This window comes from Oncorhynchus mykiss, chromosome 24, assembly GCF_013265735.2.
Source record: "Oncorhynchus mykiss isolate Arlee chromosome 24, USDA_OmykA_1.1, whole genome shotgun sequence".
NCBI lineage: Eukaryota > Metazoa > Chordata > Actinopteri > Salmoniformes > Salmonidae > Oncorhynchus > Oncorhynchus mykiss.
The window spans coordinates 22244911-22272709 of NC_048588.1; the positions used below are offsets into that span (position 1 = coordinate 22244911).

Consider the following 27799-nt stretch of genomic DNA (forward strand, 5'->3'; position numbering starts at 1 on the left):
GAACATACTTCTTTCCGTATTAAATATTATAGTTTAATTACATTTTAAGGTATCTGAGGATTTAATAGAAACCTATTTTGACTTGTTGAAACAAAGTTTAGGGGTAGATTTTCAGATTCCTATCTTGGCATGTTGAACGAGTGGATTACTCAAATCGATGGTGCAAACTAAACTGACTTTTTGGGATATAAAGAAGGATTTTTATCTAACAAAACGAAACTACATGTTATAGCTGGGACTGTTTGGATGACAAATCAGAGGAGGATTTTCAAAAAGTAAGTGAATATTTAATCGCTTTTTGTGTATTTATGAAACCTGTGCCGGTGGAAAAATATTTTTATGTGGGGCGCCGTCCTCAAACAATCGCATGGCATGCTTTCGCTTTAAATTGGACAGTGCAGTTAGATTAACACGAATTTAAGCTTTCAACCGAAAGCTTCACTCGCGCCCTCCAGCTTCACCCGAAGTTGACCCGCTAGCGGAACGCCTAGCCTTATTAACCATCTGTACGAAAGATATTAGATTGGGCAAAACCTTGAAGGCTCTAGTTGCAACATCTTTGTTTTTCATGCATCAATGGCCACAACTTCTTTGGGATAACCAAAGGACCTGTGATCTTGGGACATATTGTGCAATAGTCTGTAGAAAGCATTCAGAAGTGCTTTAGCCTTCACTTTCATTTAAATTATTCTTTATTGATTTCCAGATCAATTATCCAGTCCAAGTACAGCATCATATCAAAACAGAATACAAATCATCTTTGGACATGCTATCCCCACCTCACCCCCCTCTTTCTAAGTGGAAAACAATACAAATGGTTGCTCAAAAAATAACTAAGAGCAATTGTTAGATTACAAACACGTAGCACTTTTAATTCTAATGACTGACAAGTGTGTAGTTGGCAAAGAGGGCAATAAAACAATCGAACAAAAAAAACAATATTATTAATCTCAAGAGAAGAACTGCCACCATTATGCCAACGACTGGTCAGAATAAAAGTCAGCCAAAATGTAAAATAATTAACATACAAATATGTGGGTTAAAACTGCAATAATATGTCATGTTTTTTGATGGAATTTGAATAATCAGTTAATACTAGTATCAAATCAATAAGTAGATAAAAATTAGTGTGAAAAATGAAACCTTCTATAGTTGAACATGCACTTTACTCTGTGAACACAACATATTGAGAATGCTCTGTTCAATTATTAAAGGCCCAGTGCAGTCAACATTTAGATTTTCCTGTGTTTTATGTATATTTCCAGACTATGAGGTTGGAATAATACTCTGAAATTGTGAAAATGCCCTTTCAGCTGTTTTAAAAGACCGCCTGCAATTTCAGCTTGTTTAGGTGGGATGAAATTTTGGCCTGCCTGGTGACATCATTAGTTAATAGACCAATAAGAAAGGGTTCCAAACCTCTCTGCCAGCAACATATAGTTTTCAGTTTTCCTCTCCCCACTCAAACCACTCCCAGATAGTAGGAGCAAAATTCTTGCTTGAGAAATTGCTCTTTACTAAGAAGCTATTTTTCTTTATTTTTGACAATTTTAATTGAAAACAATCACACCAAGATACTTAATTGTTACCCAGAAATTATTTGATATTGAAATGAAAATGCCTGCATTTGACCTTTAATGAACAAGAGGCCTTTGACTGTCAGCTAAGAGCACAGTATGTATGATTTTGGTAATATATTGACACACACTTAAATTTTGAAATATCAATTACCTCAATGTCAAAGAATGATTATCAAGTTGTATGACAAGAGTCAGAGGGAAGGCAGTCCATTTAGACATCACATAAAATGGGACTACAGTATTGAGAGTCCTAAAACTCACTAAGTTTTTCCTGGGCCTTTTTCAGGCGGTCCAGGCGTTGATGCAGGCCTGCTCTCCTGCGGCCTTCCATAGAGTCTTCGCTCAGCAGTTTGACAACATCAGCTCCGTCTCTCTCATCCATAATCTGGATACAAAGCATCTTGGCTGACTCCTTAAGCATGAATTGCAGGATCAGCATGGGCACGTAGTCTGCCAGGCGCTGGTAGACAATCTAGGTGTGGGGTGAAGGACAGATACATTACAGTAATGTGGACAATGATTATGCACAGACAATGATGCTGCATGGTAAAACATGCAATTGAAAAGCTATGTAATTACTCCTATGTATGTCTTTTAGAAAAAAGACACCACTTGAATTCTGTTTAAGTACCACATCTGTCCCTTTTTTTCTCTCCGAATTGCTCTTGTATATCCGGTATGGACTCTAACATGCGAAGCCTGGCCCCTGGGGTTCTGGGTGGGGCAGTACTTCCTGAGCTTTCCCAGTGTATGCCCTCCTTGACTAAAGGTAGAATCTCCACCCCCACCTATTATGAAAAACAAACTGCTGTCAAACATACCTCATAGTAGACCCCAAGTTTATCTGGGGTCAGCTTCCTGCTATCAAATGTGGTACTGTTGAATGTAGCAGTGATGTCCTCAATTTCCTCTGGGTCATAAAAACGCTCTTCCTCAATGGCTTCTTTGAACTGAGCTTTATGATCCTTCAAGCCCTTGATGAAAATACTGTCCTGAGTGTACACCAATCGCTCCATATTGATGTATTCTTTGATTCTCTTCTCAACTTTGGTTTCCTGTTTAGTCTGGATTTCGTCAATCTTACTCTGAGGAATTTTGTTGTGTGACTGACAGTTAACTACATGAATGACTCAAACAACATTATATCATTGATTATCTATTTTAACTTCACAACCATAATCTATGATGTAAAATATATTATTTAACTTTAACTCACCAAAGCCATGGATCTGAGCTGAGGATAGCTTTTGAAACAAGCTTCACACACATTTCTAAACTCTGCTTGTACCATACCTTGAGAGAAAAAAGTAAAATAAAATATGTCAATAAAGATTTGAAGGCTTGTTTACTGGTCGATATTCAACATTAGGTCTATACACTAAAAAATAAGGGTTCCTCAAGGGTTCTTTGGGACGGGTGTTGGTTCTATGGGGAACCATAATCACCCAAAGAAGCTTTGGAGCTCTTCAATGGTTCTTTGTAGTTCACAAAAGGGTTCTTTGCTCTTTTAGTAATAATTCAAATGTAGGGGAGGTGGCTCATTTAGAATATTTTGCGGCATGGTTTGTGCACAGCTCTTTTTGTGCAACTGTGAGTGCGAGTGTCATTCCAGTTTATCTCATGTGTTGTGATATGCCATTGCATATTTTATATGACTATAGCCTTTGACGGCGTCTCGTAAAAGACTCATGTACGGCCTTGTGCCAACTGAGAAAGTCTGACCAAATCATTCAAAGGTTCTCAATTCTCTCCTCAGGGACACCCAGCTGTTCCAGAGGTAGCTCACTTGATTCAACTTTTCGATTAACACAATAAAAACACCAATGGGATTTTAACAAAATGATATAAAAACCTAAAACAACTGTGGTACTTCAAAAGGAAGTACAAATAACTTTTCAGACTGAGAAAGGTTATTTATAAACTAAAAAGTAGCTTCCTCTCACTGTCAACTGAGTTTATTTTCAGCAAACTTAACATGTGTAAAGATTTGTATGAACATGACAAAATTCAACAACTGAAACATAAACTGAACAAGTTCCATAGACACAGACATCCCTGAACAAAGGGGGGGCCAAAAACAAAAGTAACAGTCAGTATCTGGTGTGGCCACCAGCTGCATTAAGTACTGCAGTGCATCTCCTCCTCATGGACTGCATCAGATTTGCCCGTTCTTGCTTTGCAATGTTACCCCACTCTTTCACCAAGGTACCTGCAAGTTCCCGGACATTTCTGGAGGGAATGGCCCTAGTCCTCACCCTCCGATTCAACAGGTCTCAGACATGCTCAAAGGGATTTAGATCCGTTCTCTTCGCTGGCCATTGCAGAACACTGACATTCCTGTTTTGCAGGAAATCACGCACAGAACGAGCAGTATGGCTGGTGGCATTGTCATAATGGATGGTCATGTCAGGATGAGCCTGCAGGAAGGGTACCACATGAGGGAGGAGGATGTCTTCCCTGTAACGCACAGCGTTGAGATAGCATTTCATGACAACAAGCTCAGTCCGATGATGCTGTGACACACCGCCCCAGACCATAATGGACCCTCCACCTTCAAATCAATCCCGCTCCAGTGTACAGGCCTCGGTGTAACGCTCATTCCTTCGACGATAAACGTGAATCTGACCATCACCCCTGGTGAGACAAAACTGCGACTCTTCAGTGAAGAGCACTTTTTGCCAGTCCTGTCTGGTCCAGTGACGGTGGGTTAGTGCCCATAGGCAATGTTGGAGGACGGTGATGTCTGGTGAGGACCTGCCTTACAACAGACCTACAAGCCCTCAGTCCAGCCTCTGTCAGCATATTGCGCACAGTCTGAGCACTGATGGAGGGATTGTGTGTTCCTGATGTAACTCGGGCAGTTGTTGCCATCCTGTACCTGTCCCGCAGGTGTGATGTTCGGGTGTAGCGATCCTGTGCAGATGTTTTTACACGTGGTTTGCCACTGCGAGGATGGTCAGCTGTCCATCCTGTCTATGTGTAGCGCTGTCTTAGGCATCTCACAGTACAGACATTGCAATTTATTGCCCTGGCCACATCTGCAGTCCTCATGCCTCCTTGCAGCATGCCTAAGGCACATTCACACAGAGGAGCAGGGACCCTGGGCATCTTTCTTTTGGTGTTTTTCAGAGTCAGTAGAAAGGCCTCTTTAGTGTCCTACGTTTTCATAGCTGTGACCTTAATTGCCTACCGTCTGTAAGCTGTTAGTGTCTTAACGATCATTCCACAGGTGCATGTTCATTAATTGTTTACTTTACTGTAATTCTATTGGTCAACAACTCAGTTTTTTAATCCAAACAACTCAGATGCTTATTAAAGGTGCTTAGAATCATTGTTCTTTATCTTATGTTCCTGTCCTGCTGTGGTGAGATACACTCTTTCTCTCTATCTCTTTCTTTATTTCTCTTTCCCTCTCCCATGAGCCATGGTACAAACCATGGATTCTTTGTCTTTCTCTCTCTCTAACCATGCTTGAAATGATGCTTTGTAATGCTTGTTAATGTTTTGTAACTTAAGCTTTATGCCTTGTATGTGAATCAATTAATTTTACAAAGTAATTAAATACAATTCCGTATTACTGTAACTCAACTATAGAGTTCTTGCATATTGATATGTATGTTATGGAATCAGATAATTCCTTTCATGAGCTAATTGCATAGTCTTCTGAGTCGCATGTGAGGGATATATATATTGTACTACATATACACATACACTACATATCAAATATTACTGTCCACTGCAGACCAGTGGAGGCTCCTCAGAGGAGGAAGGGGAGGACCATCATCCTCAGTGAAATTTCAAATAAATAAAAATAGTGAAACTATTAACTAACATAAAAACAAAATCATTTTTAGATAAAACTATACTAAATATATTAATATGTCACCAAAGATTTGGTTAAAATACAATGTTTTGCAATGAAGGTCTACAGTAACTTCAACAGCACTGTCTGGGCTAGCTTCCATCCTCCTCTGGAAGCTTTTTCAGTATGACATGTTGTCCATCCAATCATAGATGTAGGATCAGAGAATGAACCAAGTGTCTTGTTTTGGGATTGTGCCACAGAGCATTATGAGGTTTCTATGTGTTGAGAAGCTTGGTGACATTGTTAGATAGAGATCAAGAGTGAAATGTGATAGTTGAGTATTTTGGGGACATTATTCAAATTTAAAATTACAGGAGATGGAGGACGTATATTATACATTGTTTTCTTGGGTTTTGAACTTTATTTTTGTGTCCAGTTAGTGCAATTTATTAACATTTTCCTTGGTAACTTCAGTAGCTAGCTAGCTACTAGTACGAGTGTTCATTTTTCTCCACCAGAATGGTAGAATGGCCAACGCTGTAGAAAATGTTGTGGACTTTTTTGTTAAAGAACCCCTTTCATTATCTGGGGTACAAGGAAAAGGTGCGAATTAAAAGTGAGGGTCGACCTCTGCCTGAGATCAGTTTCATGAAGAAGGATGAAAAGATGAGAGCATTCAATACCAACTGGTATCAAATGTATAGCAGGTTAACACAGAGATCATCAAGCCGCCTGTAATTGCCCGTTAAGGTTCTTTACATGCTGAACATCTTTTCTCTGATGTAAAAAAAACAATTCCGAATGATTTGATAGCTTCCATCCCATCATCCGTTAAAAGTTCAATTAAAGAGAGAGGTTGACGCAGCAATTTTTTTCAAGTGAACTCAAGGAGGCTTTGCACTTTCCTCCGGTATTTATTTAGCAAAGATGATAGCACATAATCACGCCGGACAGACACAAGCAAAAACTCATGACATAAATGTTGCAGCAGCCTAGGCTACACCTAAACATTAGAGATTCGACATGCTGTATGGGATGAAAACAAGACTATTTTTCCGTCTGATCAACTGTAGGCTACTAATAAGAGCAGCTGCATACTGCCTGTCCATCTGGTCAGGATAAACTAATTGGTAACGTTATGTATTTATAATCCATTTGTGTGTCAGGAGAAAATGTGAATGTGATCAAATTTAGATTATATAAAAAATTGGACTGGCTAGGCTGCCAATATGTTTTAAATCCAAAATTATTACCTGTAATGAATTACTCAAAATAATAGTTGTAAAGTATGCGCTGGGAGTTGGGAAGCAAGTTCAGGGAGCGCATAATTTAATAAACAAAACAAGAACCACAAACAACGCACAGACAGAAAACTGAAACAGAAACAATGACACCTGGGCAAGGAACCAAAGGGAGTGACATATACAGGGAATGTAATCAAGGAGGTGATGGAGTCCAGGTGAGTCTGATAACGATGGTGACAGGTGTGCGCCATAATGAACAGCGTGGTGACCTAGAGGCCGGAGAAGGAATTTTGAAATGTCTGAGTTTAACTTCACAGAGAAACTCGCTGTCCAAACCTATGATGGCGCAGCTGTATTGGAATGTATCTGCTATTTGTATTTAAGTCCCCTCATGTGCCATGATTAAGAGGTACTACTCTACTCCACTACTATTGTCAACTTTCTCCTGACATGAACGGAAGTCATGACGTCTCATCCACTGGCATATTGAATGTTTTCCCTTCCAAGCACCCTATCAATTATCTCTCATTATAGTACAGACGTGACCAAAAGTTTTGAGAATGACACAAATATTATTTTTCACAGTCTTTTCACAGATATGAGTCTCCAGCTTCAGTGATTTTTGCTGTTCGTTCCAGTCATTGGCAGCAGAGAACTGGAAGGAAAGGCGACCAAAGGAGGAATTGGCTTTGGGGGTGACCAGTGAGATAAACCTGCTGGAGCACGTGCTACGAGTGGGTGCTGCTATGATGACCAGTGAGCTGAGATAAGGCGGGGCTTTACCTAGCAGAGACTTGTAGATAACCTGTTGCCAGTGGTTTTGGCGACGAGTATGAAGCGAGGGCCAACCAACGAGTGTCACGTCTTGACCTTAGTTCCTTTTGTATGTCTCTGTTTTAGGTTGGTCAGGGAGTGAGCTGGGGTGGGTATTCTATGTTTTGTGTTCTATGTTTTCTATGTGTTTGGCCTGGTATGGTTCCCAATCAGAGGCAGCTGGCAATCATTGTCTCTGATTGAGAACCATACTTAGGTAGCCTGTGTTCCCACTATGATTTGTGGGTAGTTGTTTTCTGTTGTGTGTCTGCACCAGCCAGAACCGTTTCGTTCATTCTCTTTGTTATTTTTGTTATTTCAGGGTTCCTTTAATAAATATGGACACATACCATGCTGCACCTTGGTCCTCTCCTTCCAACAGCCGTTAGAACGAGAGCGTACAGGTCGCAGTGGTGGGTAGTATATGGGGCTTTGGTGACAAAATGGATGACACTGTGATAGACTGCATCCAATTTGATGAGTAGAGTGTTGGAGGCTATTTTATAGATGACATCGTCGAGGATCGGGAGGATGATCAGTTTTACAAGGGTATGTTTGGCAGTATGAGTGAAGGATGCTTTGTTGCAATATAGGAAGCCAATTCTAGATTTCATTTTGGATTGGAGATGCTTAATGTGAGTCTGAAAGGAGAGTTTACAGTCTAACCAGACGCCTAGGTATTTGTAGTTGTCCACGTATTCTAGGTCAGAACCGTCCAGAGTAGTGATGCTGGACGGGCGGGCAGGTGTGGGCAGTGATCGATTAAATAGCATGCATTTAGTTTTACTTGCATTTAATAGCAGTTGGAGGCCACGGAAGGAGTTGTATGGCATTGAAACTCATCTGGAGGTTAGTTAACACAGTGTCCAAAGAAGGGCCAGAAGTATACAGAATGGTGTCATCTGCGTAGAGGTGGATCAGAGAATCACCTGCAGCAAGAGCGACATCACTGATGTATACAGAGAAAAGAGTCAGCCCGAGAATTGAATCCTGTGGCACCCCCATAGAGACTGCCAGAGGTCCAGACAACAGGCCCTCCCATTTGACACACTGAACTCTGAGAGAAGTAGTTGGTAAATCAGGCGAGGCAATCATTTGAAAAACCAAGGCTGTGGTGATTGATAGAGTCGAAAGCCTTGGCCAGGTCGATGAATACGGCTGCACAGTAATGTCTCTTATCGATGACGTTTATGATATCGTTTAGGACCTTGAGCGTGGCTGAGGTGCACCCATGACCAGCTTTGAAACCAGATTGCATAGCGGAGAAGGTATGGTGGGATTCGAAGTGGTCGGTAATCTGTTTGTTAACTTGGCTTTTATAAGACCTTAGAAAGACAAGGTAGGATAGATATAGGTCTGTAGCAGTTTGGGTCTAGATTGTCTCCCCCTTTGAAGAGGGGGATGACCGCGGCAGCTTTCCAATCTTTGGGAATCTCAGACGATACGAAAGAGAGGTTAAAAAGTCTGCTTCCTCAGTTTGTATGATGGCAATTTGCATATACTCCAGAATGCATTTCAGCCCTGCCACAAAAGGAAAAGCTGACATCATGTCAGTGATTATCTCGTTAACACAGGTGTGAGTGTTGACGAGGACAAGGCTGGAAACCACTCTGTCATGCTGATTGAGTTCAAATAACAGACTGGAAGCTTAAAAGGGAGGGTGGTGCTTGGAATCATTGTTCTTCCTCTGTCAATCATGGTTACCTGCAAGGAAACAAGTGCTGTCGTCATTGCTTTGCGTAAAAAGGGTGTCACAGTCAAGGAAATTGCTGCCAGTGAGATTGCACCTAAATCAACCATTTCTCGGATCATCAAGAACTTCAAGGAAAGCGGTTCAATTGTTGTGATGAAAGCTTCAGGGCTCCCAAGAAAGTCCAGCAAGCGCCAGGACTGTCTCCTAAAGTTGATTCAGCTGCGGGATCGGGGCACCACCAGTACAGAGCCTGTTCAGGAATGGCAGCAGGCAGGTGTGAGTGCATCTGCACGCACAGTGAGGGAAAGACTTTTGGCCGATGGCCTGGTGTCAAGAAGGGCAGCAAAGAAGCCACTTCTCTCCAGGAAAAACTTCAGGGATAGACTGATATTCTGCAAAAGGTACAGGGATTGGACTGCTGAGGACAGAAGTAAAGTCATTCTCTGATTAATCCCCTTTCTGATTGTTTGGGGCATCCGTAAAAATGCTTGTCCGGAGAAGACAATGTGAGCTCCATCAGTCCTGTGACATGCCAACAGTAAAGCATCCTGAGACCATGCATGTGTGGGGTTGCTTCTCAGCCAAGGGAGTGGGCTCACTCACAATTTTGCCTAAGAACACAGTCATGAATAAAGAATGGTACAAACACATCCTCCGAGGGCAACTTCTCCCAACTATCCAGGAACAGTTTTGTGACGAACAATGCATTTTCCAGCATGATGTAGCACCTTGCCATAAGGCAAACATCATAACTAAGTGGCTCGGGGAACAAAACATCGATATTTTGGGTCCATGGCCAGGAAACTCCCCAGACCTTAATCCCATTGAGAACTTGTGGTCAATCCTCAAGAGGCGGGTGGTCAAACAAAAACCCACAAATTCTGACAAACTCAAAAAGCATTGATTATGGAAGAATGGACTGCCATCAGTCAGGATGTGGCCCAGAAGTTAATTTACAGCATGCCAGGGCGGATTGCAGAGGTCTTGAAATAGAAGGGTCAACACTGCAAATATTGACTCTTTGCATCAGCTTGTAATTGTCAATAAAAGCCTTTGACACGTATGAAATGCTTGTAATTATACTTCAGTATTCCATAGTAACATCTGACAAAAATATCTAAAGACAATGAAGCAGCAAACTTTGTGAAAATTAACATTTGTGTCATTCTCAAAACTTTTGGCCACGACTGTGTCAATCACATACACAATAACATCATTACATATCAAAGATTTTACTCATTGCTTGGACTAACTCATTCTTAGCTCTATTGTCTAACTGTGTAGTGTCTTGAGTTATTGTTTTTTGTCTTCCCAGTAAAATCCTGTCCTGCACTTATCAAGCCTCTGAACACCTCAGCTCATGCCTCATACCCTCATTCAATCACTGCTGTGATCCCTTTCTAACACTGTGTAAGTAGCCCTCTCATTCCCATGAGACAAACAGAGTGTGATGTCATACCACCGAATGTCAGTTTAAACAATACCTCCAATGGCTTTCAGGACATCCAAGGCCGGCTCTTGAAGTCCAAGGATGTGCTTTTGAACTGCATGTTCATATACACAATAGTCACTGAAAGTCATCACCTCTCTCCCACGATGTTCTTTATCATAGTTTTTTATCATGGCTGCCACTTTGTTGAGGACTGAAATGATACCAAGAACCAAGACAGAACAAACAACTCTGTGAGTGGAATACAATTGTGTGAGGATATAAAGTCGCAAGCAGCCTTACATCCTGTAAAATGCAAAGCATTAACTCTTATCAGTACAACATGCATCTTTATTTGCATTACATGAAATCTAATGAATACAGGACTTAGGTCTTACATGATCTTTTGGTGTTACTGAGATAACTATCCCACTGTTGGAATACAGGACGTAGGCAAGTATGCAGATTCTTCTCACTTGAGTTCCCAATTCTGCACAGTTCATGAATCTTCTCAATGAATTCAATTAGTCTCTAGAAATGTAGACACAACCACTTTGTCATTTATCTAATAAGAATTTAAAGGGTACAGATCTTTCTAATTCTGTTTTCCACAGAAAGCTTATATAATGTGTATAATGGTGCCAGAGGGGATTGCTGCTGTTTTATTGGCTCTTAACCTAACATGCTATTTTGTTCATTTTTTCGCATTGTTTGTAACTTATTTTGTACCTAATGTTGCTGCTACCGTCTCTTATGACCGAAAAGAGCTTCTGGACATCAGAACAGCGATTGCTCACCTTGATTTGGACTAATAATTTTTCTTTAATGAGTTCTTACGAGAGAGATTTACTCCAGACACCCGATCAGGCCCTCATCCCCGTCATTCACAGGAGAAAGAGACAGAGGTTTCATGGAAGGAGATCCAGGTGCCTTGTGAGGATCAGGCGACAGGTGGCAAATCTGCCTTTGCCATCAGTACTATTTGCCTACTTACAATCGCTGGATAATAAAATGGATGAACTAAAAGTACGTATATCCTACCAATGGGACATTAAAAACTGTAATATCTTATGTTTCATCGAGTCGTGGCTGAACGACGACATGAATAACACACAGCTAGCGGGTTATACACTGTTTTGGCAGGATAGAACAGCAAGGGGTGGCGGTCTATGTATATTTGTAAACAACAGCTGGTGCACGATATCGAGCCATGACCAGCCATCATTATCGTAGAGCACTCAATCGATTCACTTTATATGTGTGCATTGTATTGACCTGCTCCCTTATTAATAAGTGATTAAAGTTTTAGGTTAAGTATAACTCTGACTTGTGTGATTAGTTTGTCTCTCCTCATTTGATAGTAAATAAATTAACCACCACACTACTGAGAGCGTTTTCATCTATATACTTTGTAGCTGACTATTTACCACCACAAACCGATGATAGCACTAAGACCACACTCAACGAGCCGTATACGGCCATAAGCAAACAGGAAAATGCTCATCCTGAGGCAGCTCTCCTAGTGGCAGGGGACTTTAATGCAGGAAAACTTAAATCCGTTTTACCTCATTTCTACCAGCATGTTAAATGTGCAACCAGAGGGACAAAAACGCGTACAAAGCTATCCCTCACCCTCCATTTGGAAAATCTGACCATAATTCTATCCTCCTGATTCCTACTTGCAAGCAGATATTTAAGCAGGAAGCACCAGAGACTCAGTCAATAAAAAAAGTGTTCAGATGAAGCAGATGCTAAGCTACAGGACTGTTTGCTAGCACAGACTGGAATATGTTTCGGTATTCTTCTGATGGCATTGAGGTGTACACCACATCAGTCACTGGCTTCATCAACAAGTGCATCGATGACGTTGTCCCCACAGTGATTGTACTTTTTTATTTTATTTATTTTATTTTACCTTTATTTAACCAGGTAGGCAAGTTGAGAACAAGTTCTCATTTACAATTGCGACCTGGCCAAGATAAAGCAAAGCAGTTCGACAGATACAACAACACAGAGTTACACATGGAGTAAAACAAACATACAGTCAATAATAAAGTATAAACAAGTCTATATACAATGTGAGCAAATGAGGTGAGAAGGGAGGTAAAGGCAAAAAAGGCCTTGGTGGCAAGGTAAATACAATATAGCAAGTAAAACACTGGAATGGTAGTTTTGCAATGGAAGAATGTGCAAAGTAGAAATAAAAATAATGGGGTGCAAAGGAGCAAAATAAATAAATAAATTAAATACAGTTGGGAAAGAGGTAGTTGATAGGGCTAAATTATAGGTGGGCTATGTACAGGTGCAGTAATCTGTGAGCTGCTCTGACAGTTGGTGCTTAAAGCTAGTGAGGGAGATAAGTGTTTCCAGTTTCAGAGATTTTTGTAGTTCGTTCCAGTCATTGGCAGCAGAGAACTGGAAAGAGAGGCGGCCAAAGAAAGAATTGGTTTTGGGGGTGACTAGAGAGATATACCTGCTGGAGCGTGTGCTACAGGTGGGAGATGCTATGGTGACCAGCGAGCTGAGATAAGGGGGGACTTTACCTAGCAGGGTCTTGTAGATGACATGGAGCCAGTGGGTTTGGCGACGAGTATGAAGCGAGGGCCAGCCAACGAGAGCGTACAGGTCGCAATGGTGGGTAGTATATGGGGCTTTGGTGACAAAACGGATTGCACTGTGATAGACTGCATCCAATTTGTTGAGTAGGGTATTGGAGGCTATTTTGTAAATTACATCGCCAAAGTCGAGGATTGGTAGGATGGTCAGTTTTACAAGGGTATGTTTGGCAGCATGAGTGAAGGATGCTTTGTTGCGAAATAGGAAGCCAATTTTCTACGCACACACCCCAACCAGAAGCCATGGATTACAGGCAACATCCGCACTGAGATAAAGGGTAGAGCTGATGCTTTCAAGGAGCGGTACTTTAACCTGGAAGCTTATAAGAAATCCCGCTATGCCCTCCGACGAACCATCAAACAGGCAAAGCGTCAATACAGGACTAAGATCGAATCGTACAATACCAGCTCCGACAGTCGTCGGATGTGGCAGGGCTTGCAAACTATTACAGACTAAAAAGGGAAACACAGTGGAGAGCTGCCCAGTGACAGAAGCCTACCAGACGAGCTAAATTACTTATATGATCGTTTCGAGGCAAGTAACACTGAAACATGCATGAGAGGATCAGCTGTTTCGGATGACTGTGTGATCACGCTATCCGCAGCCGATGTGAGTAAGAACTTTAAACAGGTCAACATTCACAAGGCCGCAAGAACAGATGGATTACCAGGACGTGTACTCCGAACATGCGCTGACGTCTTATTTTGAAGTTTATTAAGAAACAAGAGACCATTAACCTGGTTGTAGTGCCATGCAATGTTGACATAGCAACAACTGAAGCATTGAGAATGGCACAATCAGTGGATCCAGAAGGTGCAAGGACACTGGGTAAATTCTTCACCATATCACAACTGTTTATTTGAACTCCTCACCCTTTTCCCTAATGAAAATGACTTTTTAATATATACGTTCTGTGTTTACAAGCAATTCTGACCAAGCCAGACTTGGTTGACAAAGGGGCAGAACCAGACATCTTAAAAATGATTAATGGCCAAGTTGTTCACCTGAACAAGGGCTACATCATCGTAAAATGCCGTGGCCAGAATGATATCAACCAGAAGATCTCTTTGGCGGACGCCACTAGACTGGTAATGGAATTCTTCAAAAACCACCACCACTTTAGGTAACTTTAGTATCACCACTTCACACCAGGGGGTCAATGTTGATCACTAAAATGCCACAGCATCAGCTGCTTTCACTACCCTTAACATATCAGTCAGCTATAAAAGTCACTGATTGTCTAGGTAGTTTAATTGTCAGTCATACCAGCTGGTCTCAAAGGTCTCCTATAATTGCATAACTACCAGACATTTCCCATCTGAGTGTGAGATCCGCTAACTTGCCCTTATCAACTGTTCTTACATTTGAGAATTGAACATTTACAAATAGTTATCTTTAAATTCCACAGTCAAACAAAAGTGATAAGCCTGGTTTTTCTTACCAAACCCGAAATATAGTAGATGCAATGGTAGTAGGTTTTTTGGGTCTCCCTGTGTGTTCAGGCTAGAGACTTACCGTTTCTTGTAGTGGCTGCAGCTCAATCCCATCTTTCCGGCAAAATAAAGTTGCACCTATTGCATGACATGGGGCTTGTGAAAGTGGTATTTTTCTACACAAGACAATCATCACACAACACAAACCGTTTACCTCCGAGCAGTCCGTCAGGCTGTTTGGCTTGTTTATCTGACTGGATAAGAAAATATATAATAATAATAATAATAATAATAATAATGACGTCACCTCCACTTTTAAAACCAAAGTTGCGCCCCTGATCTTGGGAGTACCATTACTGTTGAATGTCACCATTTCAGACAAGGCAATATTTTAAGAGAGCCCTTACTTACATTCAAAGGTCAATTAACATTAAAACGCCATTTAGCTAACAGCTGTTCATTGATCATGATTGATGTAAATCTGCTAGTTTGCCAACTCTGCTGTGTGTATCATCCAACCAGACTGAATATTGATGATGATGTACGCTAAATCAAGTGTTATCAAGTGTTAATCAAATGTTATGCTGCTGTGGCAGTACTGTTGAAATTTAAACTAGGTAGCTAGCTACACACACACTTGACCGTGTGACCAAATCTCTGAAGTCATGCATGTTGGATACCTGGCACGCAATCGCCGTACAGGGCAGACTGGGGAAAGGGCTCCTAAGGATCAATACAGAGCAGATCAACAGGTGCAACTAGCGGACAGGGTAGGGTTTGGCGAACTTGACAAAGACTTGTGGGCAGTGGGTTCTGAACAACAATGAAAAAAAATAATTTTGGGGGAAATTATACCACCACCCAAAAGGGCACTTGAGGCTGGAAGGGCAAAGGGATATGTGCTCTGCACAGGTAGAGCCCTATCTGTGCACGTGCCTGGGTGACATATAACAGGCTGTCTGAGGGAGATATAGCCATAAAGCCCTTAAGAACCAGGATCAATATCAAATATTTGTGATTTCCACGGTGGAAGACAATCAATTTCCAGCTGACTGCATCTGTGATCCATGTGGTATTTTCGTATTATTTGTTTTATGTTTCAGGAACCATGGCCCTCTGATTTAAAACACGTTTGACTGGGATCGATTTATAAGGGCTTGGAACAATTCTATGGTCCAACCAGAAGGATTCCCTCTCTACCATGTATGGTGCTATTATGTTGTTGCACTGAATTACTAGTAGAAGAAATTCAAAAATGGCATAAAATCAAAATGTAGGTTAAAAATTATATTGTTCTTATTAATAATGTCCCTTATCCAGAAAAAGGACCATCCCACATAGTTAAAAATATTAGCTCTGATCCATTGCGGGGACAAAGTCACCAGATGCTTTCTGAGCGTGCATTCAGTTGTGTTGAGGCCTGTCGTGCTCCAGCTCTATTTCTGCCCCATGCAGCCTCCTTCCTTCTCCCTTCTCCCTCTGCGCTGGGTCTCTGGACCCCTATTAATCACCACTGTGACACCAGATTGCAAATGACATTAGGTATCAATCTATCAACCCATCACTGTTCTACTCCCTTCCCACCAGTCCTAGAGGAACAGCCAACCGGTGCTCTCAGCTTAGGAAAGGTTCATCACAAATAACACAAAAAGGGTGTGAGAGAGAGAGAGAGAGAGAGAGAGAGGGAGAGGGAGGGAAAAGTTTGACAGAAATCAGAAATAACATTTAGCATTTTAAATAGCTGCCCAATCAACCGATCCCCATTAATTAAAGGACACGGTCCGTCACAGCTGAACTGAAATCTCACTCAAATTTACTGTAAAACAGAGTCAGGGAGAATTCTATTTTTTCTCCCTCACGGTAAACCACGTAACCTGGGCTACAGACTTCATCATAATTGGATTAGGACGATTTTTTTGCTGGGCAGAGCGAGAGGAATGATATGGAACCCCCCTGACTGAGTCAGTCAGTGAGGTATAGTAAGTGGATTTCATACACTGGCCAGTTATTAACTCACATCCATCTCCATCCCATCTCGGAGGATGAATTATCAATGACTTATTCTGGCATTGTTGCATTTTTTGAGGAGAGTTTAATATGCAAACCATTTATTTAGTGGAGCTGAAGTTGGAACCAGATGTGAAGGGGATTAGGATAATCATGTGCTCGAAGACTGAAACCACAGCCAACAAAATACACAGTATCCTGCTCTAAAGTGTGAGGTGCGCAAGCCTCAAGTCTATCCTACATGGCCAGTGGAAAGAATTTCCATTTAGAAGTACACCACCAGCATGTGTGGGCGACCTGTAGTACTATGGCTGTTGCATGCTGGGATTCTGCTCCTGGCAATCTACTCCCGACCGTTCCCCAGCTACCTTCCCTCCATCTTCTGCCTTGCGACTTTTCCCCAGAGACACCTTATTGTTTGAAGAAAACTTTCCACAGTGGTCTGTCTGACTTTTCAGTGGAATGGAGGTTGGCACTTTGGCTTGAACTGAGTGCAGTGAAGTGAACAGCTGAGAGAAAGGAAGGCGTTAAAAATACATTCACAAATGGCTTTTAACAGATCGACTGCGACAGCAGCATTGTACCAATGGCCTCCTCCCTAAAGCTTTCTCATACAAATTGTGACAGCACCTGTTTTTTGTAGACAGCGGGATATCCTAGCTGTAGTGGTGCATGGGTAAAATCACCGGGGAAGCCAGAAAAAAAAGCCATATTACCCCCCCAAAAAATATATACAGATGTTTAGCAGAGGTTATTACAGGTGTAGAGAAATGCTTGTGTACTCTGGTGTTGAAGGCTGAGCTGTAGTCAATGAACAGCATTCTTACATAGGTATTCCTCTTGTCCAGATGGGATAGGGCAGTGTGCAGTGCTATGGTGATTGCATCATCCATGGATCTATTGGGGCGGAATAAGCATTGCAGTGGGTCTAGGGTGTCGGGTAAGATGAAGGTAATATGATCCTTAACTAGCCTCTCAAAGCACTTCATGATGAGAGAAGTGAGTAATACAGGGTGATAGTCATTTAGTTCAGTTACCTTTGCTTTCTTGGGTACAGGAACAATGGTGGACATCTTGAAGCAAGTTGGGTCAGCAGACTGGGATAGGGAAAGATTGAATTGGTCCGTAAACACTCCAGCCAGCTGATCCTCGCATGCTCTGCGGATACGGCTAGGGATGCCGTCTGGGCCGGCTTGTGTTGTGATAATTGCGTTGTTTGCTCTATAATCTGTTAGTTCATATGCCTTGCGACCATGATATATAGGGCTAAAGGCCAAGACAATAGGAAGACACAGTGGCAGAATAAATTTAACCACACATTTGTTTCTTCACAAAACTGGAGAGCAACCTCTGGTGAAGTCCACAAAGCATATTTCATGTAACAAACAGTTACAAGACCTACAGCATGGTCAAGCAAGTTAATGTTTCCAACATTTTCGGACCACTAAACAACTATTGATTTAGAACCACAGAGATTTACCGCAAGTCGCAAAGATAACAGGAGCTGCCTCCACTATTCCAGCACCATTTCAACATGCAACATTTCAACATCATCAAATCACCTATGCTTAGTCTAATACAGTGACAACTAAAAGATACCAAAAACTATTTAGTCCAATCAACGTAAGCTAAATATGATGCGGCTGTCCATGGTTCTGATTTGTGTGCGTGCGTACGTTTGTGCAAGTAGAAAAACATGTTAACTCCCCATACTTGTAGAGAAATGCAAAATCCATCCTCTCTTTCATTTTGACGAAACGGTTTATCACTCTGTCATACACTACACACTTATTTTTGGTTGTCATAGGCTACCTGGCTAAAATGCTTGCTCGCTAGCCTAACTTCCACTCATGGAAAAAGTTAGGTAGTTAACATTAGACTTCTACATATTGAACGTCCATCCTCTCAGACCAGGGGCACAATGTATGTTAATGTTCGGATCAGAATCTGTAATATAATCCTCAGCCAGTATAGAGAATTAAGTAAAACCACAAGTCCAAATCCCTGAGTGGCGCAGCGGTCTAAGGCATTTCATCATAGTGCTAGAGGCGCCACAACAGACCCTGGTTTGATCCCGGGCTGTATCACAACTGCCATGATTGGGAATCCCACAGGCCGGTGCACAATTGGCCCAGCGTCGTCCGGGTTAGGGGAGGGTTTGGTCGGGGTAGACCATCATTGTAAAATAAGAATTTGTTCCAAACTGACCTTCCAAGTTAAATAAAACATAAAGTTGGTTAGCAGGCCATCGGAGGACAACGACACAACGAGATGCAACAATTCAAGATGTTTCTGTCAATGACGTATTCCTCTTGATGCGTTGTGTTAGGAGTGACTCCAAATCCAAACTGGCTTCCCTTGACAATTTTTTTTGGGGTGCCAGGACCATTCACAGTTTAGCTCAACGCTGATAGGCTATTATTTAAAAATAAAAAAATCAAGGGAGACCAAATGCTCACTGGCTTCCCTTGCATTCAATGCTACGGGTGGCAACAATGTCGTACTCTTTTGGATCAGACAGCATCAGATAGATGGCCTACACATACAGAGACAGAGGGGCGCTGTTTCCCTTGCTATGAAGCTTTCTCCGCTGAGATACATTCGGAAAGTACTCAGACCCCTTGACTTTTTCGACATTTTGTTACGTTAGATCCTTATTCTAAAACTGATTAAATTGTTTTTTCCCCCTCACCAATCCACAAACAATACCCCATGATGACAAACAAAAAACTGAAATATCATAATTTGCATAAGTATTCAGAACCATTTACTCAGTACTTTGTTGAAGCACCTTTGGCAGTGATTACAGCCTCAAGTCTTATTGAGTATGACGCTACAAGCTTGGCACACCTGTAGTTGTGGAGTTTCTCCTACTCCTCTCTGCAGATCCTCTCAAGCACTGTCAGGTGAAGCATGGTGGTGGCAGCATCATGCTGTGGGGATGTTTTTCAGTGGCAGGGACTGGAAGACTAGTCAGGATCGAGGGAAAGATGAATAGAGCAAAGTACAGAGAGATCCTTGATAAAAACCTGCTTCAGAGCACTCAGGACCTCAGACTGGGGTGATGGTTCACCATCCAACAAGACAACAACCCTAAGAACACAGCCAAGACAACGCAGGAGTGGCTTCGGGACAAGTCTCTGAATGTCCTTGAGTGGCCCAGCCAGAGTCCGGACTTGAACCCACTCGAACATCTCATGCAGCAACGCCCTGGATGGGGGCATTGTAATTATGGGGTATTGTGTTTCGATTGATGAGGATTTTTATTCATTTAATCCATTTTAGAAGAAGGGTGTAACATAACAAAATGTGGAAAAAGTCAACGGGTCTGAATACTTTCTGAATACTTACATTCAGCCGAATTGAAGGAAAATGATCAAACACAGAGAGACAAAAGACAAATTATTTTATATGTTTTTTTATTTTCCTTTTTTTGGGGGGGGGGGGGGCTGGCTTCCCTTGGCATCCATGAATACACACCACTATGTGTCCTACTATTAATTTACACAACGTTCTATGTTGCACCTTGTATAGAAGAACTCACAGGACTAGGCGGAATAATTATCATATCACACAATTCTTGTAGCCTACATTAAAGCCAATGCATGAGAATTGTGAATACAAAATGTACTTTTCCCGACCAATGAGTGGAAAATGTAAATGTCCCATACCTCGAGTCAATTTCCCCTCCTTGCGTTTCATATGTTGAGGCCTGATAAAGTGATAACTATGCTATATACAGCTTGTTAAACCATCAGAGCCAGAGGAAATATATTATAAATAAGCAGGAAATTAACAGAGTGGTGATAACATTTCCCCTACTGTTTGGGGAGGATGCGTGGCTAATGAAATGGACCATACAGGAGACATACTGCTGATACAGGGGTAAGTACAGAGTTACTGCTGCTCCTCACCTCCCCCGGGCAAGACTTAGGCATAACTAGGAGCAGCCTACGGATGGGCTCCTCCATATTCACCATCCACCATCCAACCTCTTATCTAAAAACCACTAATAACAGCCAGACTATAGGTTGCCTTGCATTGCCTTCTCAAGTGCATCAGCCCTCCGCAAGAGGCACAGCGTATGTTCCACTCGGAGCTGTTTTAATCAGGGGAGGGCGTAGCACCACACTGCAGAGCCATACATTCTGCAGATTGTTCATAATCAGCCCATCCTGAGAGGAGCCAGGCAGCTACACAGGCCTGTCGTTCCAGCAGCAATTAGCATACCGGTACGCTAATAGGGATGTGTGTGGAACTCCTCATAGTAATTAAAGTGTTGACTCACAAAAGGGTTCTGACGGTTGGATACAACAGCTCATCGATTACTGCGAAGAGTGGAACAAAATCCCAAATCCCCTATTACAGGGGCTGAGTCACTGGCTTACTGGTGCTCTTCCATGCCGTCCCTAGGAGGGGTGCATCACTTGAGTGGGTTGAGTCACTGACGTGATCTTCCTGTCTGGGTATGGCACCCCCCCTTTGGTTCTGCCGTGGGGGCAATCTTTGCGGGCTATACTCAACCTTGTCTCAGGATGGTAAGTTGGTGGTTGAAGATATCCCTCTAGTGGTGTGGGGGATGTGCTTTGGCAAAGTGGGTGGGGTTATATCCTGCCTGTTTGACCCTGTCTGGGGCTATCATCGGATGGGACCACAGTGTCTCCTGACCCCTCCTGTGTCAGCCTCCAGTAATTATGCTGCAGTAGTTTATGTGTCGGGGGGCTAGGGTCAGTCTGTTATATCTGGAGTACTTCTCCTGTCCTATCCGGTGTCCTGTGTGAATTTAAGTATGCTCTCTCCAATTCTCTCTTTCTCTCTTTCTTTCTCTCTCTCTCTCGGAGGACCTGAGCCCTAGGACCATGCCTCAGGACTACCTGGCATGATGACTCCTTGCTGTCCCAAGTCCACCTGGCCGTACTGCTGCTCCAGTTTCAACTGTTTTGCCTTCGGCTATGGAACCCTGACCTGTTCACCGGACGTGCTACCTGTCCCAGACCTGCTATTTTCTACTCTCTAGAGACAGCAGGAGCGGTAGAGATACTCTTAATGATCGGCTATGAAGAGCCATCTGACATTTACTCCTGAGGTGCTGACTTGCTACACCCTCGACAACTACTGTGAATATTATTATTTGACCATGCTGGTCATTTATGAACATTTTAACATCTTGGCCATGTTCTGTTATTATCTCCACCTGGCACAGCCAGAAGAGGACTGGCCACCCCTCATAGCCTGGTTCCTCTCTAGGTTTCTTCCTAGGTTTTTGGCCTTTCTAGGGAGTTTTTCCTAGGGGTTTTAGGCTGGGTTTCTGTATAGCACTTTGAGATATCAGCTGATGTAAGAAGGGCTATATAAATACATTTGATTTGATTTGATATACAGCCGGAATATAGTTGTGAAGTCAGTGAAGCTATCGAATACAGTGTTTCTGTTGAGTGAATCGCCTCCATGAAAAGAAACAAGAGATATAAATATGACAGTCAATGGGTCAATGTCTTTGTTGTTTCAAGCCCTCCAGATGGCCCATTAAGTGAAGAATCAAGATTTAACAACAACGATTATGTTAAGATCCCAACAGTATGACTAGAATTTAAACACCTGCAGAGGTCCTTACAACTAATTTGGCACCAATCCTTTGAGTGAGACAATAACTCAGGACAAATTATATGAAGAAACTCAATTAAAATTTAGCCAAGTGATAAAACAGAACAACACAAATAACTGCACCTTCTGGGCACAGTGGAAATAAGGCCTCATTAGGCAGATGGAAATTATTAAAATGAGTTAATATGAATTAGTCCCCCAGTGCAAGGCTGTATGGGTAAAAAGAGCAGAGTTTAGTTTATTTGCTCATAGCCCCAAAAAACATACAAAATAAGATGAAAATAGAGAGAGAGAAAATCAAAAAACTGTACATGCACAGTTGAGGTTTAAACATATAAAAGAAAACAGGCTTATGAAAACCTCCGAGTGCATAAATGATAGCATGCTGTGTTTAACTTACATGCCAAAAGCTATAGAAGTCTTATCAAGTTGTAAAGTGACCACCTTGTGACCGCCTTGATCTGCTTACAATCAAAACCAAATCCTATCCATAAAACCTAATGCTCATGGTATATTTAAATAAGATAACAAGACTTATAACATTCCACCACATTACTACTTCTACTGTATCCCCATCCTCTCAAATCAAAAACCTAGCCATTGGGTAGGCTAGATAGCTTCATTGATTCAATCCATGTCTATTTCCCTTAGACAGCAGCTTATCTATTCCTAGAATCATAATAGAATAGAAAAGATGTCAGGGACAAGAGGCTGGGAAGGGATGGGGGAATGTTCATCCCTGGTAACGCCTAGTCCTAATGTCTCCTCTCCTTTATGATATTTTAATAAAGTAATATGTCATTGTAACAGCTTTGGGTAACATTCATGTGGCTGTTCCTGTGAACTACATAGCCATCCCCAATCTCCTACTACACCACTTTGTCCTGGCAGTACCTTGACCCCCCTTCATTATCATCATCTCTGAGTTCCATTTCCAGTCATTTCCCAGATAAATACAGTGACTCCATTCTTCAATTTGTTCCTGGCACTGCCTGCAGGCATGATATTGATTTACTGTTTTTTCCTATGCAGCTTATGGCTTTGTCCAGACATATTGTAAAACACAATAGCGAAAAGCAGTAAATCTGCAATTTACACTTCCTCCTGCACAACAATGTGCTTGCATCATCTCCATTTTTCATGTTGCAGGCCTTGAGTGTGCTGTCATAAAACCACAGATAGCCCATGTGATGTTATTAGATACATGTGCTGTGTAAGAAACAGATTTGGTTTATGGAACACTCCCATCACCACTCCATTCCCCATCCATATCCAGTGTTATAATTATACTTAAAGGCATTTTTATTGCACTTTCAGACCGTTTTTAAATAAGAAGCACCAAACCCAGGCATATCTTCAAAGTGCAGTTATGTCACTGTAACTTTGAGAAAAAGAGTGGGGATATGCAAATCTGATGGCGTCCTATAAACATGATGGTGACTTCCTCTTTTGTTTGTCATCCACAAGTAGGCTACTCGTATGAATCAAATCTAATCAAAGTTTATTTGTCACGTGCGCTGAATACAACAGGCTCTAACCAATAGTGCAAAAAAGGTATTAGGTGAACAATAGGTAGGTAAAGAAATAAAACAACAGTAAAAAGACAGGCTATATACAGTAGCGAGGCTATAAAAGTAGCGAGGCTACATACAGACACCGGTTAGTCAGGCTGATTGAGATAGTATGTACATGTAGATATGGTTAGTGACTATTCATATATGATGAACAGAGAGTAGCAGTAGCGTAAAAGAGGGCTGGCGGGTGGTGGGTGGGACACAATGCAGATAGCCTGGTTAGCCAATGTGCGGGAGCCCTGGTTGGTTGGCCCAATTGAGGTAGTATGTACATGAATGTATAGTTAAAGGGACTATGCATATATGATAAACAGCAGCTTAAAAATAGGGGTTGGGGGAAGAACACAATGTAAATAGTCCGGGTAGCCATTTGATTACCTGTTCAGGAGTCATATGGCTTTGTCCTAGACTTGGAACTCCGGTACCGCGTGCCATACGGTATTTTTTTATTTTTTATTTTACCTTTATTTAACCAGGCAAGTCAGTTAAGAACAAATTCTTATTTTCAATGACGGCCTAGGAACAGTGGGTTAACTGCCTGTTCAGGGGCAGAACGACAGATTTGTACCTTGTCGGCTCGGGGGTTTGAACTTGCAACCTTCCGGTTACTAGTCCAACGCTCTAACCACTAGGCTACCCTGCCGCCCCAGTATACGGTAGTAGAGAGAACAGTCTATGACTAGGGTGGCTTGGGTCTTTTACAATTTTTTGGGCCTTCCTCTGACACCGCCTGGTGTAGAGGTTCCTGAATGGCAGGCAGCTTAACCCCAGCGATGTACTGGGCCGTACTCACTACCCTCTGTAGTGCTCTGTAATTGCCATACCAGTCAGGATGCTCTCGATGTTGCAGCTGTAGAACCTTTTAAACATCTCAGGACCCATGCCAAATCTTTTTAGTTTCCTGAGGGGAATAGGCTTTGTCATGCCATCTTCACGACTGTCTTGGTGTGTTTGAACCATTCTTTATGTGTTTGGACCATTCATGTTTGGACCATTTGTTGTTGATGTGGACACCAAGAATTTGACGCTCTCAATCTGCTCCACTACAGCCCGTCGATGAGACTGGGGGCATCCTCCTTTTCCTGTAGTCCACAATAATATCCTTAGTCTTGGATACGTTGAGGGATAGGTGGTTTTTCTGGCACCACCCGGCCAGGTCTCTGACTTCCTCCCTATAGGCTGTCTCGTCGTTCAGGCCTACCAGTGTTGTGTCGTCAGCAAACTTAACGCAGGTGTTGGAGTCATGCCTGGCCATGCAGTCGTGGGTGAACAGGGAGTACAGGAGGGGATTGAGCACGCACCCCTGGGGAGCTTCAGTGTTGAGGATCAGCGTGGCAGATGTGTTGCTACCTACCCTCACCACCAGGGGGCGGACCGTCAGGAAGTCCTGGATCCAGTTGCAGAGGGAGGTGTTTAGTCCCAGGATCCTTAGCTTAGTGATGAGCTTTGAGGGTACTATGGTGTTGAACGCTGAGATGTAGTCAATGAATAGCATTCACACATAAGTGTTCCTTTTGTCCAGGTGGGAAAGGGCAGTGTGAAGTGCAATAGAGATAGCATCATCTGTGGATCTGTTTGGGTGGTATGCAAATTGGAGTGGGTCTAGGGTTTCTGGGATAATGGTTGTTGATGTGAGCCATTACCAACCTTTGAAAGCACTTCATGGCTACGGATGCGAGTGCTACATATCTGTAGTCATTTAGGCAGGTTGCCTTTGTGCTCTTGGGCACAGGGACTATGGTGGTCTGCTTGAAACATGTTGCTATTACAGACTTAATCAGGGACATGTTGAAAATGTAATTCGGAACAGCTGATGCTCTCATGCATACCTCAGTGTTGCTTGCCTCGAAGCGAGCATAGAAGTGATTTAGCTCGTCTGGTAGGCTCGTGTCACTGGGCAGCAGCTTGCGGCTGTGCTTCCCTTTGTGGTCTGTAATAGTTTGCAAGCCTTGCCACATAAGATGAGCGTTGGAGCCGGTATAGTATCATTCAATCTTAGCCCTGTATTGAAGCTTATCCTGTTTGATGGTTCATCGCAGGGCATAGCAGGATTTCTTGTAAACTTCTGGGTTAGAGTCCCGCACCTTGAAAGCGGAAGCTCTACCCTTTAGCTCAGTGCGAATGTTGCCTGCAATCCACGGCTTCTTGTTGGGGCATGTACGTACAGTTCCTGTTGGTACGCCGTCCTCAATGCACTTATTGATAAAGCCAGTGACTGATGTGGTGTACTCCTCAATGCCATCGGAAGAATCCCAGAACATGTTCCAATCTCTGATAGCAAAACAGTCCTGTAGTTTAGCATCTGCTTCCTCTGACCACTTTTTTTATAGACCGAGTCACTGGTGCTTCCTGCTTTAATTTTTGCTTGTAAGCAGGAATCAGGAGGATAGAGTTGTGGTCGGATTTACCAAATGGAGGGTGAGGGAGAGCTTTGTACACGTCTCTTTGTACACGTCTCTGGTTGCACATTTAAGATGTTGATGGAAATTTGGTAGAACTGATTTAAGTTTCCCTGCATTAAAGTCTCCAGCCACTAGGAGCGCCGCCTCTGGGTGAGTTGTTTCCTGTTTGCTTATTTCCTTATACAGCTGACTGAGTGCTGTCTTATTGCCAGCATCTGTCTGTAGTGGTAAATAAACAGCCACGAAAAGTATAGCTGAAAACTCTCTAGGCAAATAGTGTGGCCTGCAATTTATCACAATATACTCTACTTCAGGCGAGCAAAATCTAGAGACTCCCTTAGACTCCGTGCACCAGCTGTTGTTTACAAATATGCAGAGACCGCCCCCCCTCGTCTTACCAGAGTGTGCTGTTCTATCTTCCCAGTGCAGCGTGTATCCCGCTAGCTGAATATCCATGTCGTCATTCAGCCACGATTCCGTGAAACATAGGATATGACAGTTTTTGATGTCCCGTTGGTAGGATATTCGTGATTGTACCTCATCTAATTTATTGTCCAATGATTGCCCATTGGCGAGTAGTATTGACGGTAACGGCAGCTTTCCCACTCGCCTTTTCCGGGTCCTGACCAGGCATCCGTCTCTTTGTCCTCTGTACCTGCGTCGCTTCCACTTGCAAATAACGGGATTGTCGGCCCTGCTGGGTGTTTGGAGAATGTCTTGTGCGTCTTGTTTGTTGAAGAAAAAAAACGTTGTCTAATCCGAGGTGAGGGATCGCTGTCCTGATATTTAGGAGCTATTTTTTGCCATAAGATACGGTTGCAGAAACATTATGTACAAAATAAGTTACAAATAACCAGAGAAAACCCAACACATAATAGCACAAATGGTTGGGCGCCAGTAAAACTGCTACCATTTCTTCCGGAGCCATTTTATAACCAATATGGCCATTATAAGTCTTTCCATTATGATGCTTTTAATATGTAAGTTTATGGGCCGTATATAAGTGGACATGGAAATGTCACATAAATAGAGAAGAGTGTTACGGTGCGTGAATGAGGACCCAAAAGCGAATTAACGTAAACAGAGCTTCTTTAATGACAAAACATAGGTAGGCTCAGATGGACCGGCAGATTCCGACAGGACAGGACAAGGTTGCAGCAAACATGACGATAGTCTGGTTCAGGCATGAATAACACAAACAAGAATCCGACAAAGACAGGAGCAAAAACAGAGAGAGATATAGAGGACTAATCAGAGGGAAAAAGGGAACAGGTGGGAAAAGGGGTGACGAGGTAGTTAGGAGGAGACAAGGAACAGCTGGGGGAAAGAGGGGGAGAAAAGGTAACCTAATAACGACCAGCAGAGGGAGACAGGGTGAAGGGAAAGGACAGAAACAAGACACAACATGACAATACATGACAGTACCCCCCCACTCACCGAGCGCCTCCTGGCGCACTCGAGGAGGAAACCTGGCGGCAACGGAGGAAATCCTCGATCAGCGCACGGTCCAGCACGTCCCGAGAGGGAACCCAACTCCTCTCCTCAGGACCGTACCCCTCCCAATCTACTAGGTACTGATGACCACGGCCCCGAGGACGC

The 27799-nt window shown here is 42.6% G+C and overlaps 1 protein-coding gene across 1 annotated transcript; it reads right to left on the reverse strand.

Moving 5' to 3' along the window:
- Positions 1-1667: 1667 nt before the first annotated feature.
- mxh (myxovirus (influenza virus) resistance H) lies at positions 1668-20591 on the reverse strand. The gene is made up of 6 exons (XM_036961086.1): positions 20535-20591; positions 10963-11095; positions 10620-10778; positions 2797-2873; positions 2402-2665; positions 1668-2052 (listed from the first exon to the last, which is right to left on the reverse strand). The coding sequence occupies exons 1-6, from the start codon at positions 20589-20591 to the stop codon at positions 1831-1833; spliced, it is 912 nt and encodes a 303-aa protein (XP_036816981.1). The 3' UTR covers positions 1668-1830.
- Between the last annotated feature and the right edge of the window lie 7208 nt (positions 20592-27799).

What these genes read in the sequence shown, in the direction of transcription:
- mxh (XM_036961086.1), bottom strand. Translation starts at nt 20,591, where the DNA reads ATGGAGGAGCCCATCCGTAGGCTGCTCCTAGTTATGCCTAAGTCTTGC. An exon ending in CAGTAACACCAAAAGATCAT is followed by an intron (nt 10,779 to 10,962) that starts GTAAGACCTAAG and finishes GTATCATTTCAG; the next exon opens with TCCTCAACAAAGTGGCAGCC. An exon ending in AGCTCAGATCCATGGCTTTG is followed by an intron (nt 2,666 to 2,796) that starts GTGAGTTAAAGT and finishes AAAATTCCTCAG; the next exon opens with AGTAAGATTGACGAAATCCA.